Source organism: Emydura macquarii, unplaced genomic scaffold (assembly GCF_026122565.2).
Source record: "Emydura macquarii macquarii isolate MOO-44397 ecotype Brisbane River unplaced genomic scaffold, CSIRO-AGI_Emac_v2 contig_1483, whole genome shotgun sequence".
Taxonomy (NCBI): Eukaryota; Metazoa; Chordata; order Testudines; family Chelidae; genus Emydura; species Emydura macquarii.
This window is the reverse complement of record NW_027131620.1, coordinates 19,784,609-19,801,365: the sequence shown is the minus strand read 5'-3', so window position 1 is coordinate 19,801,365 and position 16,757 is coordinate 19,784,609. Positions and strand designations below refer to the sequence as shown.

Genomic DNA, 16,757 nt, shown 5'->3' with positions numbered 1-16,757 from the left:
TCCTCACCCCCCCAGCAGGGGGCCCCCCCAGGGGGTCGGGCAATCATAGGAGACAGTTTTGATGGTGCACCTGAAGGTGGCGCCCCTACTGCTCTCCTGGATCCGTCCTGCCCTGTCCTGAACAGGTTAAGGCCCTTCTGTCCCGAATGGGCAAAGATTACGTCGGACCGTTGGGTCCTCAGGATAGTCTCTGGGGGCTACGCCATACAGTTTACCTCTACCCCCCCCCCCAACAACCCCCGCCGCAGTCCCTCTTCAGGGACCCCTCTCACAAGCAACTCCTCTTGCAGGAGGTGGACACCCTCCTCAATATAGGAGCGGTGGTTATGGTTCCTCAAGGCAGAAGGGGGAAGGGGTTCTATTCGAGGTACTTCCTCATCCCCAAGGCGAAGGGGGGTCTGAGACCCATATTAGACCTGCATCGTCTAAACAAATATGTCAAACAACTCAGGTTTCGCATGGTTTCTCTAGCCTCCATAATCCTTTCCCGGGATCCAGGAGACTGGTATGCCGCCCTTGACCTCAAGGACGCATACTTTCATGTGTCCATCCTCCCCAGGCACAGTGCTTCCTCCGCTTCACAGTGGCTGGCTCCCACTACCAATTTACAGCCCTGCCCTTTGGCCTATCTTCGGCTCCAAGGGTGTTCACCAAATGCATGGCGGTAATGGCGGTCCACCTGAGGCGAAAGGGTGTGCAAATCTTCCCTTACTTGGATGATTGGCTGATCAGGGGCAGGTCCAGGTTCCAACTGCAGGAGAGCATGACCCTCACTTGCTCCACGTGCAGCAGGCTGGGACTGCTCATAAACGAGCAGAAGTCCACACTAACCCCAGTGCAATTCATAGAATTAATTGGGGCCACCCTGGACGCTTCCCAGGCCAGAGCCTTCCTGCCTCAGCAATGTTTTGAGGCGATGGTCTCTATCATCTCCCAGCTGCACCGATGCCCCACGACAACAGCCAGGCACTACCTACAGCTGTTAGGCCACATGGTGGCTTGCACGTACGTAGAGAGACTAACTCGCCTGAGGCTCAGGCCGCTTCAGGCGTGGTTGGCCTCGGTGTACGTGCCGAGCAGACACCCACTGAATTGGGTGGTCACAGTTTCCCCCGCCCGTCCTAGCCTCCCTAGACTGGTGGAGGTCTCCCAGGGCAGTGTTGGAGGGCATTCCATTCAGGGAACTGGTCCCGTCGGTTACCCTAATCTCCGACGCCTCAGATGTGGGATGGGGAGCCCACATCAGCCCCAACCTGAGTTTTCAGGGGCTCTGGTCGGGGGAGGACAGGTGCCTGCACATCAACGTGAAGGAGCTGAGGGCTAATCGCCTAGCGTGCAGGGTGTTCCTCCAATTCCTAACACCGCAGCTATGTTTTATATAAACACGCAGGGAGGGGTGCGCTCCTCAGCTCTCTGAGAGGAAGCTACCTGTCTGTGGGACTTTGCCATGAGGCACAACTTCCACTTGACTGCCTCTTATCTCCCGGGAGTGAGAAATGACGAGGTGGATTGCCTCAGCAGGTTATTTCTACCCCGCCACGACTGGTTGCTGCACCCAGAGGTAGTGACTATGATCTTCCAAAAGTGGAGTGTTCCCCAACTGGACCTATTCGTGTCATCCTGGCACACAAAAGTGTCCGAGGTTCTGCTCGCTCCAGGGTCGCGAGATCGGGTCGATTTCTGACGCATTCCTCATTGACTGGACGGGGACCCTCATGTATGCATTCCCGCTCATTCCACTCCTGCCCAAGGTCCTACTGAAAATAAAGAGGGACAGGCAGACGTCATACTCATCGCTCCAGCCTGGCCGAGACACCACTGGTTCAGCATGCTGCTGGACCTCTTGATCGCCCCGCCCATGGAGCTCCCTAGGCAGCATGACCTTCTCTCCCAGGACCATGGTCGCCTGTTGCACCCAGACCTGGACTCCCTGCACCTCAAGGCCTGGAGGCTCTGTGGCTGATGGAGGGAGAGAGAGCCTGCTCAGTGCAGGTCCAATAAGTCCTGCTGGGCAGCAGGAAACCTTCTACACAGGTCGTGTATCGGGCTAAGTGGAGATGGTTTACCTCTTGGGTGGAGTCCCGGAGCATTCTGCCCAGCCTCTTGCCTCTTCAGGCGATCCTGGAGTACTTGCTAAAGCTCCAGGGTCTGGCGTTGGCCTCATTGAAGGTTCACTTGGCGGCCATTTCGGCCTTCCATCAGCCGCTAGAGGGGAGATCCCTGTTCTCCCATCCCAGTCGGTCAGGTTCCTCAAGGGGGTGGAGAGGCTGTATCCACAGGTCTGCGACCCGGTGCCTCTCTGGGATCTCAACCTGGTCCTCTCGAGACTCCCGGGGCCTCCTTTGAAACCATGGCTTCATGCCCTCTGCTCATGCTTTCATGGAAGATAGCCTTCCTGGTGGCCATTTCCTCAGCTAAGAGGGTCTCCGAAATTAGGGCCTTGACCTCGGAGCCCCCTTATACAGTATTCTATAAGGATAAGGTGCAGTTGAGGCCGCACCCAGCCTTCCTGCCCAAGGTGGTTTCCCAATTTCATTGTAACCAAGATATTTTTCTCCCCGTGTTTTTTCCCAAACTGCATGGTTCGGAGGAGGAGAGGAGATGGCATTCGCTGGACGTGAGACGAGCCCTGGCCGCCTACATCGAGCGTAGAAAGCTGTTCCGGAAATCGATGCAGCTCTTCGTTGCAGTGGTGGACCAGATAAAGGCTCACCTGTCTCCACCCAGCACATCTCCTCATGGATGACATCATGCATCAAGTTCTGCTATGAGCAGATGAGGGTGCCGCTTCCGGGAACCATCACAGCGCACTCAACCAGAGCTCAAGCCTCGTCTACAGCCTTCCTGGAGAGATTGTCCCTGCAGGACAACTGCAAAGCCGCCACCTGGTCGTCGGTGCATACCGTCACGTCCCACTACGCCATCGTCCAGCAGGCGAGAGAGGATGCGGGATTTGGCAGAGCTGTACTGAGGGCAGCTCACTGGTAACTCCTACCCACCTCCAAGGTGTTGCTTGTCACCTATAGTGGAATGGACATGAGCAATCATTCAAAGAAGAAAACAAGGTTACTTACCTGTAACTGATGTTCTTTGAGATGTGTTGTTCACGTCCATTCCACAACACACACCCCCGTTCCTGCTGCCGGAGTTGGCAGAAAGAAGGGACTGAGGGGGCGTAGGGCCAGCAGTGCCTCATATACTGCGGCATGTGCGTGGGACTCCAAGGGGCACCAGAGCCGGCCCTACGGGGTCTGCTAAGGGGAAAAAAGTTCTGGGAACCGTGCACAGTGGCGTGCACTCACCTCTAGTGGAATGGACGTGAGCAACACGTCTCGAAGAACATCAGTTACTGGTAAGTAACCTTGTTTTTCATGTTCTATCAGCAAGATGAGCAAACAAAGATCATAGAGTCTGTCGTACTACTCACCTATGTATTTAAAGATCTGTGTACAGTTTAGTACTGTAATTAGAACCTTATATGGATAGCATGTACGTGTTGAGAGAAAACAGTGAGAGTCCCGTGGCACCTTAAAGACCAACACATTTATTTGGGCATAAGCTTTCGTGGGCAGAAACCCACTTCGTTGGATGCATGGGTTTCTGCCCACGGAAGCTTATTCCCATATAAATCTGTTAGTCTTTAAGGTGCCACAGGACTCTCGCTGTTCTGCTAAAACAGACTAACACGGCTACCCCTCTGGAACTCCTATTGTGAGATAAGTTGCTGTTGTAAAATATTTTAACTACAATGCTGTACTATATATAACTGTAAAGGGTTCAAATAACTAAATTATTGCTCTTTGCAATGCATGTAGGGTTAAATGAGTTAAGATGCCAATATATTGTGGCTACAAATGTGCTCTCTGACTGCAGGATAGATTTTGGATAACCGAGTATCAGAGCTGTGTGATCCACCTGTGCGTGCCTGTATTGTGTATATTTTAAGTGATTTTGTTTTATTATGACTGTTGCATTTATTTCACTTTTCTGTATGAATTTTAAAGTGTCATATTAAATTTGTAAAAGGCATCTGGAATCATACATTTTATTTAGGATTTTTGTCTGGGCTTCAAAATACCTTCAGAGAGGCTGGATTTATTTGTGTACAAATCATTTCCAATCAGGTTACATATCACATCTTGATTTATAAAGACATGATTCTCTTAATTGAACATTCCACCCATTCATTTAAATCAGTTCATTTCTCATATAATCATCTGGTGAGTAATCATGTAGGAGTTAGTGTATCATACTATCGGCTAGCAAAACTGAGCAATTTTCTTTCTGACTGGAAGGCAAACAGCCTATGATTAAGCTGTAATTGTAGTCCAGAAACTATGGTGTGAGCCTGTTACAAATTAGTCTTTTATATTAAAATGATGACAAATTTACCTCCTCCATCTTCCTTCCCTCTCCACTTGTTCAGATGTGTTTTTAGAGCATGTTCATGTGTGAATCAGTATACTGGGGTGGGGACAGTGGTTGTTGGGTTGATTTGGTTTTGCTCTTTGTTGTCATCAGCTGTGAGTACAGTGAGTTATCACTCTGGTTTTAATTTGGTTTTCCTCAAATTTTATATGCATTCGAATGGGTCAGTGATTGTCTTGCTTGACTTAAGGAAGAAGGAAAGAGTGAGAGCTTTTCTCTTCTTCCATTCACCAACTCTCTGTTCTCAAAGTAGTTCTCCCCTCTAAGCAGTATGGCAATTGCTCTGTCTTTTTTGTTGTGGATGGGAGATGGCTCTGTATGGTGAGGTTATGAATTACATGAGTGAAAGAGCAGAGTGTGGAGTTTGGAGATGCTTTTGTTCCTGTGGAGGGTCATTGTAACAAGCCTTAGAGAGAACTTTCCTGCATTCTTGGCAATGGCTGCCTAGGATGTAGCAATTTATTTCTAAACTGATGTGGCTGCTTTATAAAGCTCTGAGTGGTGTATGTCCTGGCCTTATTCAAATCACTCTTCCTCCCGTAAGCCTTGTCCTGACTAGTGCCTGTTGTCAGGGGTCCCAGCATCACATTATGTTGTGGATCGTTACTAAGCTCTGATGGGCGTAGGGCTTTGCACTCACCCCTTAACATCCTTCTCAATCACGCCCTACCCACAACACCTAAAATCTCCCCTTTGGAGGTGTTTAGGATGAGCACTCTAACCACTCGTTGGTCCATATTTACAAGTGTGCCCTCCCTTTTTTCTTGTTACACTCTCCCCTCGGTCTGTTCTTCCTGATGGTTTTGTGGAGATGTTTTTTTATTGGAGTTTTAAAAATCTTTTTATTGCCCTGCTATACAATACTCTGAATACCTTGATGGGAGTGGGTGGGAGGGCATTTTATAATTGACTCTCCTCCTGCACAGCAAGGACTACCCAGTGACATTTTATATGTGAAATAACTCTGTAATCTCTACAATGTGGAATGTTCAGACAGTCAGAGCCAACTCCCTCACTGCTTTGTAATATGGTCTCATTTTTCCCCCCTCTGTGTTTTCAGGGTAATCTACAATGAGGTCATACAGACCTCCAAGTACTACATGAGGGATGTGACTGCTATTGAATCCACTTGGCTTTTAGAACTGGCACCTCACTTTTACCAAGAAGGAACGGTACGGACTCGCCATAGACACCAAATGGTACCATTGCTGTATTGGCAGCTCTTGTACTTAAAGCTTTTTAAAGTGGTTTTTTTGTTTTGTTTTATGGAAATAGAAATGAATTTGGGTTTAAGTCATTATATGAGATTTAATATAAAGCAAGAGTATTGCAAAGCAGAATATAGGAGCTCTGTTAGCCAACTAGAGTACAGCCTGTCTAGATGCTAACTCAGAGTTGCATTTCTTCACTTGAAGCCCATCAGGAAATTCAGCACAGAGCTATTCTGTACTCACACATGTGTTCACTAGTACTTCTCTCAGTTCTGTTGACTCTCTGTAGGTAAGTGTAAACTTGAGATGGCCCATGTCTTCACATGCATTGAAACATCTTTCTGTGCAATACCCAATACTTTAATATTTCAAGAAAATAAATGATAATTGCTCTCTTGGGAAAATAAATTAGTGGTTAAAATTTGGAGTCATGAAGAGGAGGGCTCTTTTCTGGATAAACATAATACAAGTTGTTCATTTTTGTACTTAGCAGCTTTACATTCAGGAGGTTGGCTCATTAGTAACACTTGAGGTAGGTGGATGTATACTTACATAGCATGTATTCCTGAGGCCCCCTAGGCACCATAACAATAAAATAAATAGCAAAAATTAGGCTTCAAGCAGTTAAATGGGAAGTTGATTAGAGCCACAGGACTATGAATGAGAAGTACCGGTTTGTTTTTTCACTGTGACCTTTTCAGTAATACAACCTTATTTAAAAAAAAAAAAAGTAATTGTTTTGCTTCCCTGTAAACAAAGTGCCTCAAGCGCACTAAGTGAAATAATGGAAAAATGAGCCGTGTTGGCAGGTTCTTATGATAGCAGGCACCACATTTTCAGACAGATGTTTCTTATTTTTTTCAGTTGATGTTATCCTTCTAGCTAAAAGCCTGATTTAAAAAAACGAAAAGCTTTGCACGGGGCCCAAAAGTAGCCTAACTCTGGCCCTAGAGCCCTGCAAGGAGTAAATGCTATAGGCAGGGACACTCAGCAGAGAGAGCCCTGCCAGCAGTTCTGAACAGCAAGAGCACCCAACAGATAACTGCTTCGATGGGGGCATAGGGGAAGAGGTGACTTCTGAGTAATGGGGTCCTAGACCATTCAGAGATTTCAATGTCACAACCTTGAATAGTGGCCAAAAGCAAACAGGTAACCAATGCAGAACATGAGGCATTGGCACAAAAGTAGCGTCCCAGGAGGCAAGCTGCCACATTGTGTTTCAGCTAAAACTTCTGAATCCTCCTCAAGGTAGCCCTTGTAGAGGAGCTCGTTGCTGTAGTGTAGCTTGTGAATGATGGGTATGGATCAATCACCATGGCAAGGTCTTTCTTAGAGAGAAGAGATGTTGTTGCAGTCTCTTGATTGACATTTGACACTGCATTAATAAAGGTCCTACAAATTCTTGATATTTGGGAACACTGGAGCAGTGACAGATTATGACCCCTAAAAGTTATGAGTCATATCCACAAAGGGTGCACATGTCCATGTTCCATTTTAAAAGGTTAAATTATTTTTGTAAATTAAACTAATCTGGAGGAGTTGGTGTTTTACATTATACAGATGGCTTAGGACCTGCCTCCCTGCGTGACCATCTCTCCCCCGTGTGATACTGCCACAGTTATAATAGCTAAAAAAGCTCCTTTGGTGTAATAGAGAGGAAACTGCTAGCAAAGTGTTCTCAGTGATGACTTTAGGATTTCACTCCCACCACCACCCTCTTGTTTGGCCTGAAAGAGATCAAATCTGTTCAGTTTTGCCACATTCCCTAAAAATCATTTTCATCCTAAGAAGGGGAAGGATTTGTTGTTTTTCTGCTTGCCTTTCCCTTCCTTGTCTCAAAGACTTAGGTAAATTTGCTGAATGTAAGAGAGACAAGAATTTTCATATTTCACCTGTGGTGCCTAGAGCCTTGGTTTAGGTGCACTCAACTTTTTTTGGTACAAATCAGAATAAATGAACTACTTAATTTTGTTAGAGCATATTCCACTTAGGGCTTGTCTACACTGCTCTGAAGTTCGGACTATGGGAGTGTGAATAATGGTGTGCACCAAAAGCACCGTGCTGTAAATCCCCCATGTGGACGCTGCAGGCACCAGCTAAAGGGTTTTTTTAATTTCGCATTAATGTAATCCTGTTTGAAGAGGATTTCGTTATTGCGAACTAGGAACCTTTTAATTGGTGCTCACAGCATCCACACAAGGAAGTTATAGCACAGCACTTTTGGTGCACGCTATTTGCCACTCACGGGGGGCAGTGTAGTCATAAACCTAATCTTAAAACCCAGTATGCAGTTAATGCAGAGTTCGTCACAAAGAAAGCGAGACGTTGATGTATTTTATTTCTGTCCTATTGCTCTTAGTTATTTGAAATGCCTTCCTATGGCCATGCCTCTGTTCTATATGACAAACAAGGGCTGTAGGGGAGAGACTCACGCTATATCTGCATTATCAGTGGTGGTAATAGAAGAGTCCACAATGTCTTTCAAAGAGGCACAATCTTGCTGAAGTGTCTTGGATGCTTTTTTAAAACACACAAATGATAACTTGTTAGTTGAAAAGTAGCCCTGCTGCTGTCTCTTGCATGGACTGAAGATACCAAAATCTCTGTTTTACTCTTGGGTCACCATAAAAACACATGAATGGATGCTTGCAGAGGCAGTGGTATTTGAGTACTGGAGGCAAACAAAAACAAATCATCTCACAAATATCTGTAAAATTGTTGTTTGATGTTGAAACCACTCAGGTCAAGATATCATCTACTGAAAGTGCCTTGCAGAGAAATCTCTGTGTGCATCACTGAGAGGTTCCAGAAACATTGGAACATTGATTCCTTCAATCGCTATAGCTAAAACAAATGATCCCTGATCAAAAAGCTACTTATGTTTGTATTTTTATTTTTTTATTTCCTATGGTTTGGTCACAGGCATGGACAGTAATCATTTATGCTTTGCTCCATAAAGTGAATGTACTTTTGAGGGATTGTATCCTTTTTTGGCCTTTTTGTTATGCACTTTTTCCATGGAACTTTGTTCCTTCCTATTTGATTCAAGGGTGAAATATTCAAAGGGCAACAGAACTGCAGCTGCAGCATTAGTTTGCATGCACATGCCTGTTAATTGCCTCTTCAGGCAGGTAGCTAGAGGTAGATGCAGGCTTTTGTATGCACAAAATAGTGTTAGTAGACACTGAGGGGTTGCTTCCTCTTGCAAATTGTTCATGTACTAATGTGTGCACTTGCAGGACCCTTTAAATATTTTAGGGAAAATTTGGCTTTTGGAGTTTCAGAATTTATTTCCACAGGAGCATTAAGATTTGAAGCATTTAAAAAAAAAAAAAACCCACCACCACCACAGAAACAACATAATTTACTGTTTGGTGAGTCTGTAAAGTATTCTGAGATACAGGTGGAGACTGATTTAACTCTAGGGATAAAAGATTTAACTAGGATAAAAGATTTAATACACTGTATTTGGATTTTTATGAGATTGTGCCATACGTACTAAGCACCTTTTTTTTTCTTTCCCTTGCAGCATCTTTCCTTGAAAGCAAAGAGAGTTAAAGTAGATGACCACTGATTTGGCGTGGCTGTTGAGCCTCGTGATATCAGATGCAAAACCTCCCACTGATTCGAAGCTGGCTACAGTCCATTCAGCAGTCAGTTCATTAACAATCTGACCCCACATCAATTCAATGTTTAAATGCCTGCCAGGATCCTGTAGGGGTTTATGCATGACCAGTACATTGTAAACCTAAGTGCAGCTTGTGTTGTGGACATATTATTCCTTGGCCTAATTGACCACTCTCTGTAACCTGGATATGTTGCTCCTTTTAAATAGGTAGACAGATGATATAAAGGGGACACACAGGACCACAAAGAATCAAAACCTCCAGGAAAGAAATGGAATGCTTAGCATGGTACAGCACTCCTTGAGAGAGAGGTCCAGGGCTCAGATGCCCTGCCTCCTATTACTTAGCACTGTGAATATTGCTGGCCATCCTGAGACTGCCTGCTGAAAGTGGGTATATGGAGGGCATTGAACTGGCCCTTTAAATGCAAGGAGCTGCCAGGGAAACCTTGATACTGTGTTTAACTGTGCCTAATTGGTATGATGTTGCCATGATGCAGCAGAATCCTTCTTTCTGTGAGTCAAGCTTTCCCCTTCATTCCCCATCCCGTAACAGTTGTTTCGTAGATAGTGCTGTATTGGAAATGAGCGGTTTGCATACTTGAGAAGCACCATTCAGCAGTGGGGAAATCTCTTTGGGTTTGCTATTGCTCAGCCTTAGGAAGGGGCTACATTTTGATCAGTCACGAGGGATATTTGCACACATGTTCTGTATTGAACAGGATTTATGTGGACAGATCGGGCTTAGCTTTATTTTCTGAGTAAGAATAAAGGTGCCAGCCTCTTAACACTTAGAGCCCTCATGAGATTTCAGAAGGGAAATCTCATAGGAATGCTGCTTTAGCAAGATCCAGCAAAGATGAAAATGTTCTCTATTTCTGTAAATCAGGAACATAATCCTCTATATATTTTTATTAAAACAATCTGCTCTTTGCTGTTAAGGACTGTCCTCTTATGTAAGTGGGAGAGGGGTATTTTCAGCAGCTAGTAGTTTAACTGGGACCCCACAGGATGGCCATAAAATAACATTACCCCATTGTGTTTAAACACAGTCTCTTGGGTACATGTGTACTTATTTTTCTTACCCTTTTGATGATATTTATTTTAGAAACGTGGTTTGAAAGTTTTATTTTTGTAAGGACATTGGTTTGATTGATGTGCCTCTTTGGCACATGTTAACTATCATTTAATTTCCATTTTTAAAAAGTGTGTAAATAAGTGAAACTTTCTACATAGAATAAATGTCTTCTTGCCGTAGGGCTGCCTTGGAACGTCATTTCTGAAAGCTTCGTTTACATTCTGCCTCCCACAAAGCTGCAGCGAAAGCTTGTTCTGTCATGTGAAATGTGTGGTCTGTGCAGTGGCAAGGTCCTGATCGCCAGCACAAAAAATAAGATATGTTAGCCTCAATGTGTGACACCAGTAGTATGACAAACTGTCATCCCCAACTCCCTTGGGTTTCCCAGTGCATCTCTGTATCTCTTTCTCTTAGAGTGTAAGCTCTTTGGGGCAGGGACTGTCTCTGTGTACTGTACAGTGGCAAGAACACCGACAGCACTAAATAAAAAGATTCAACATAGTTTTTCTTTTAAAGGGTCAGAGAAAGAGCTGACTACAAAGACTTGTAAACTTTCCATGTTGCTTTGTCCTCTGGAAACATTCTCTAGAAAAAATAAAATCATTGAATCAAGAAAGCTTGAGAATGTATCCGTTCCCAACCATCCAACTAGCTAGCTAGTGATTATTGCCTCTATGCCATGATTGTAGTGTGCTGACATTTCTGGGAAAACTAGGTGCACTTGAACTTGGTGCTTCAGAGGTGAAAGGCTGACATTGCTACATAGCCAATGTTTCTTCTCTTGCAAAATAATTTGATTATTGATAATTTGACTCCTTAGACCCAGTAAGGCATTTGTGACTCATGCAAAGTTAGGCACACAGAGATTTGAAAGTGGTGTTACATGTAATCAGTTGCATCTTCAGTTGAGCAAATGGAATTGGTCTGTGTAAGAAATCCATCTCCCCAGTACAAAAATTACTTCGTTTTCTCTGTACTGACATAATGCTAGAGGCAGCACCCTGTCAAAACAAACACTTTGTTTCTGAAAATTTGGGCCAAGAGTGACCAATGATACTGACTGCTTTAATTGTTTGTTGTCCAAATTGAGACAGTTTAATAGAAAAGAACGAGTACACCACTACCTCCTGCCTGAAAATCAGGCCCCTTTAAAGGCCTTTCACCCACAGCATGGGGCTACTAAAATCACTAGTTGCTTTGTGAAATTCAGGCCTAAGGCTTTGCCTGCTTGATTCGTAGCACCGTGTTTTTAAATGTTTGATTGCAGAGACTGATAGCATTGGCTTGCAGCAGGCTCTGTGCAACACAGAGTCTTAGCAGAAACATCACTGGTGCTGAAGGGAGGTAGAGGTTGGAGTGATTTAAGGATGCTGCCATGTGTTCATAAAGGGATTTACTGAAAAGTGAAAAGATTTGAAACCAGTTCTCCAGTGAGAAGATGTTAAAGTATTATGCTCTTGCATCACCAAAACTGTATTTGAAGAAATGCTTCCTGTAAAGATAAAGCAAGTTATAACTCACTCACTATCTATTGAAGTTAGATATTAAATCACCCTGAAGCAATAGAAGGTGCTGTTAGTATTTCTGCATGAGACCTTAACTGTATTGATGGCCTACTATAATAAGGATTGCCAATGGTAGAAATAATATGAAGCTAATTGGAGTAGAAATTCAATCAAAGCAATAGCAATTGAAATGCAAATCACTTCCTGGAGATTAATGGTGGCTGTGACAAATGGATGGGGAAGCAGCCACAGCTGTGGCCCATTCTTCAGCCAGTCTTAGGAAGAGGCATAGGCTAAGATGAAAATAAAAAGCTCAGACAGACGGATTTAAGGTGATGCAGTTTCCATTAGTTCTCTAGCTCTGCCCTGTTACACAAGTGCTCAGTATATTAACCAGATTGCCCGCAGATTCTAAATTGGCTTATTTTATATTTAAAAAAAAAAAGTACTAGAATATTCCTTTAGCTTCAGGATACAGTGCTGTGCCTTAACTCCATTTTGTGCCCTTTTTCCTGGCTGTGCCTTTCACCATCCTTATCGCAAATGGGAACTTTACATAATCTGTTCATTGCAGATAAGTTTGCATGTATTCTTTAACCAAAAAAAAAGGGTTGTAGTGCATTGCCAGAATCAAAGCAGATGGACTCTGCTCTGTTTGCCGCATGACTAATGAAACACCAGGATCTCTCCTCCTTTACCTTGTGGTCAGAGCAGAGTGCATGCTTATCCTGTGCCAGCAACTGGAGACACAAGACCAAGAAGGGAAGGACTGTCAGCATGGGGAACCCCTCCAAGCACCTCTGCCTAAAGGGAGACAGGCCTGCAGGAAGCTGAGGTGGTAAATAAAGAATTTTTAAATAACTCCAGCCTGACCTTTTTTGAAAGGGGGAGTATTTCTGAACCCTGAGAGAAAACTAAGAAGCCATCTTTGAATGAGTTCAGTGAGGAGAATGGGAGGGACAGGAGGAGTCTGAGAAAGGAAGCAGTGAATCAGGACATGTGCCTGAGGGAAACAAGATTAGTTTAAAAGTACATAAATTTCTTCACATCAGTCAAATAACTAATACACAGTTGTGTACATAGAGGAGGAAGGTACCCTATGGCACCTGTGACATAAAGGCTGTCAAGCTGATTGCCTCTTCCTTATGAAAGTGTCTTAGACTTCCTAAACCAGAAGTTACCCTGTGCTACCCTCTCATTACATAGGGTCTGATTGTTTAATCTTTGCATTTGGTAATAGCAGAGGCATTCTACTATTAGTCAGTTGGCAGAGAGAAGGTACCAAAGCAGTATTTCTCTGGACACGTAACAAAAGCCTGTTTACTAGAAACAAAGCTCTCTGATTCCTCTCTGTTAAGTGGGATCAATCATTTGCCTCACATTGAGGATAAGATGTTTCTTCTACACAGTACTTTGAAGATCTAGCACTAAAGAAGCGCTAATTACTATATTGTTTGTGGAAGGGACATTACTACAGTGTACTATAGTATTTAATTTAGAAGGCACTTCATTTGATCTATTAAAGGCTGTTTTGTCTTCTATCAACACAGTGCCTGGCTTGTGAAGTAAGCATGCAGGTTGGCCAACGCTTCCAGAAACATCCATTCTGATCTGAAAGTGTGGTTCAACTCTGAAAATTGCAAACTTTAATCTCCTTACACAGCGGATCTGCTCCTTTGTGTATCAAGGTCTGAGCTGCTTTCCTTAGTGACTAAAATCAAGTTTTTTTTATATGACTTTCCTCTTGGCAACAGTTCAGATCCAACTCAGCTGTCAGAGTGAGCTTGGATTTGATCCTTCTCAGTATCGTTACTACTAAGTACCAGTTAGTTACAAGGCCAGACAGCCATTCATGTGCAAACCCAATGAAGGCAATAGGTTAAGATATAGGTGTCATTAAGAGCTTAACTGGATGAGTTTAGGTTGCACTGGTTTTACTGAGGGCTGATTTTGGTAGCAATCCGTGAGAAGAAAAGAAGCCAGCTTGACTCTCAGATCTAAGGATGAGTTTTCAGGATTAGCACTTAGGGGGAAAAAATCACTTGCACGCTGAGCACATTTGATGTAGAAGTCAGAGAAATTGGGCCACACTATCCATTTGTACAGTCACTTTTCAAAGAAATCCACTTTTAAGAACCGTCACTGCAGTTTGAGAGAGCCAACAGTAGGTGGCAGCAGCTCACAACTTCTACAGCTAGTTTCTGCTTGAAAACGTAGCTGGCCAGTTTTTAAATCTCTACTTCTTCTTCCCCCACTGTTGAACTTCAGAAAAATTGGCAGGTTCAAAACAGTTGAGTGATAAAAAGAGGGAGGGGAAATTGAAACAATTTCAGGGGTGCAGGTAGTATTGCAAGGAGAGAGAAAGCAGTGGAAAAGATGGCCGAGATAGCTAGGTGATGCCTCTGGCATCAGATAGTGTAGGGGGAAAAGCCCATAAAACACCATCTATTATCTAGGTGGACTCCCCCAACTACCCATCAGGTCATTAAAATGGCAGCTATCATAGGCTGAGTAGGGAAGAATATGCTGGTGGAGGAGTGAAAGCTTCCAGTACTGCTCATTTATGCTGTTCAAGTTATCAACCCCCCAGAATGTTTAGCTTCTTCAGAATGGTTTTTTTTTTTTTTTAATATGATATTGTTGTTTGTTTTAATACCTTGAACTTCTCTGGTGCCTTCCAGCCACAGATCTCAGAGTTTACAATGCTTTAAGCTTTGCAGCCTTCCTGGCCAGCAGAGGTGGTATTCTCATTTTACAGATAGGGAAACAGAGCCACAGCAAGGTAAATGGACTTGCTCAAGCGCACAATTCCTGAAGTTAGCTCTGTGCCTCTGCTGGGATCCCCCTGTGTGAAACTCATAGCAGGAGCTGGACATGCGTCAGGAGCAGACAGAATCTAGAGGCTAGGTATTTACAAGTATACTGCTGTAGTACCAGTCTCAGGCTCCCATTCTTGTGTGTTAACTGGACCAGTCTTCCTTGTCTGTGCTAAGATAATTGGTTTCTTTTCTCACACAGCACTTAACTCAGTTACAAAATACAGCAATACGCTTGTAATGTTAGAATGGTGACGCTATCTTGCTGAGAGCTGAGCATTAACCCCCATTGATTCACCCATGAGGCTGGATTAACTTGTCCTGTAGATCAGCCTAAAGGCAGCTAATTGCTTTTGAAACCTACTTGCCTCACTATAGCAAAGAAGAGGCAATCCAGCTGTCATCCCCATAGGACTCCCCTTATCTGTAGCTATTCTCTGCTAGGCCCAGCAGTATCTAATGTTTTTCTCCTGAGAATCTCAGGGCTAGTCTACACTTAAAATTTACAGTGGCACAGCTGTATCGGTACAGCTGTGCCACTGTAAGAGCGCTGCTGTAGCTGCATTATGTCAACAGGAGAGAGGTCTCCTGCTGACATTATAAAGCCATCTAAATGAGCGGTGGTAGCTATGTCGGCAGGAAAGTGTTTTTTCACACCCCTGGAGTAATGTTTTGCCAGCATAAGTGCCAGTGTAGACGAGGCCACAGTGCTTGCAAATCATAATCGAGGTGTGGATCAGTCTGGACTCAGCAGCAGCATCCCCACCCAGTTGCATCTGTTGTGGTAGGCCACACAGTCGGTCAGCCCGAGGACACGGAATCAGGTCCAGAACTGGCTGGGCAGGTAATCTAGAACACAAAGCATTGTCAGGACATGCGCTTTTACCTTTGTTGCTATGTAGGCAGGCTGCTGCGAGTTGGACTAGACGCGTATAAATAATCTCCACTGTCAAAACCAGTTTCTTATTAGTCCAGCCTAGAGATGATTGCACGACTTGCTATGGCTGGGTCTATGTATGAACAGAAGGGGTGCAATCTTGTAAAGAAAAGACATTACTGGCTACTACTATGAATGTTTGTAGCGTACGTGCTGGACAGAGGAAATATAGTGTTGGGGATAGGGCATTGGCCTGGAGCTCAGGAGATCTGTTTAATTGCCAGCTCTGCTGCAGACTAAATGGGACCTTGGCAAGTGTGACTTTGATCATCTCTGTGCCTTAGTTCCCTCCCCCCAGCTGTACAATGGAGATAATCCCTCACCTTTTGTCTTGGTTATTTAGATAGCAAGTTTCCTGGGACAGGGATCCTTGCACTGTGTGTTTGTACATCATGTACAAAAGGGCTGTGATCTGAGGTCTTGCTGTTGGCGTAATGCAAAAAAGCAGGGGTTGTAGGTGGCGTGCATAGAGCAGCCAAGGAAAAGCTTATCTCAAAGGATAAAAGAAAACAAGTAAAACTGTGCCAAGAAGTTGCTTAGTACTAAAAAGAAAGGAATCCGAAATGTGGTCTCAGCATCTCCCTCTCATGCAGCCAAGAAGCTCTTTGGTGTTTTAAGGACTGACTGTTAGCCAGGGAGCCAAACCCAGAGCCAGAGCCAACAGACCCCCTGACGTTATGAAATGGCCATAGATTAGGGTTAGTGTTTCTGCGAAGCATTGATTGCAGTGGCAGGTCTGAAATGTAAATACAGGCTGAGACAGCATAAAGTAGCATTGCTGATAGCCACTGTTAACCATCCAATTGGTCTGAACGCCAACAGAGGCTCTTCATTGCTCCCCTGGGGAGGTGCTGGTCAGGCAGGAGAACCCAGGGCTGTATTTCAGAGTTAAATTACATGTGTGTAGAGCTGGAGAGCAGGCAGGGGATGAACTTGTCTGACTAGAAACCGTTTCAGTTTCTTGGAAATTGCAGCTATTGATCACTTAACCCTTTGCATGGCGGGAAGGTTGCTAATGGAAAAGGGACTTTCTATGATCAGATACAAAAGAGGGGGATTGATCAGAGTGGCTGCAAAAGCCTCTGGTTTTAGAGACACATGCAGTTAGATGTGCGGGGACTGGAAGGGGAAAGTGTCTTGTTCTGCTTGAGTGTAAG

General features: G+C 44.3%; 1 protein-coding gene across 2 annotated transcripts in view; it reads left to right on the top strand.

Annotated features, from left to right (window-relative positions):
• DHX35 (DEAH-box helicase 35) overlaps positions 1 to 10,843 on the top strand; it is a 53,684-nt gene extending 42,841 nt beyond the window's left edge. Inside the window, exons 21-22 of one of the 2 annotated variants that reach the window (XM_067554404.1) lie at positions 5,489 to 5,600; positions 9,169 to 10,843. In XM_067554404.1, the coding sequence (XP_067410505.1) occupies positions 5,489 to 5,600; positions 9,169 to 9,213 (157 nt within the window). In that variant the 3' untranslated portion in view covers positions 9,214 to 10,843. Of the gene's footprint in view, positions 1 to 5,488; positions 5,628 to 9,168 lie in introns of both variants that reach the window. The other variant, XM_067554403.1, reaches the window with a different exon arrangement.
• Positions 10,844 to 16,757: the final 5,914 nt, after the last annotated feature.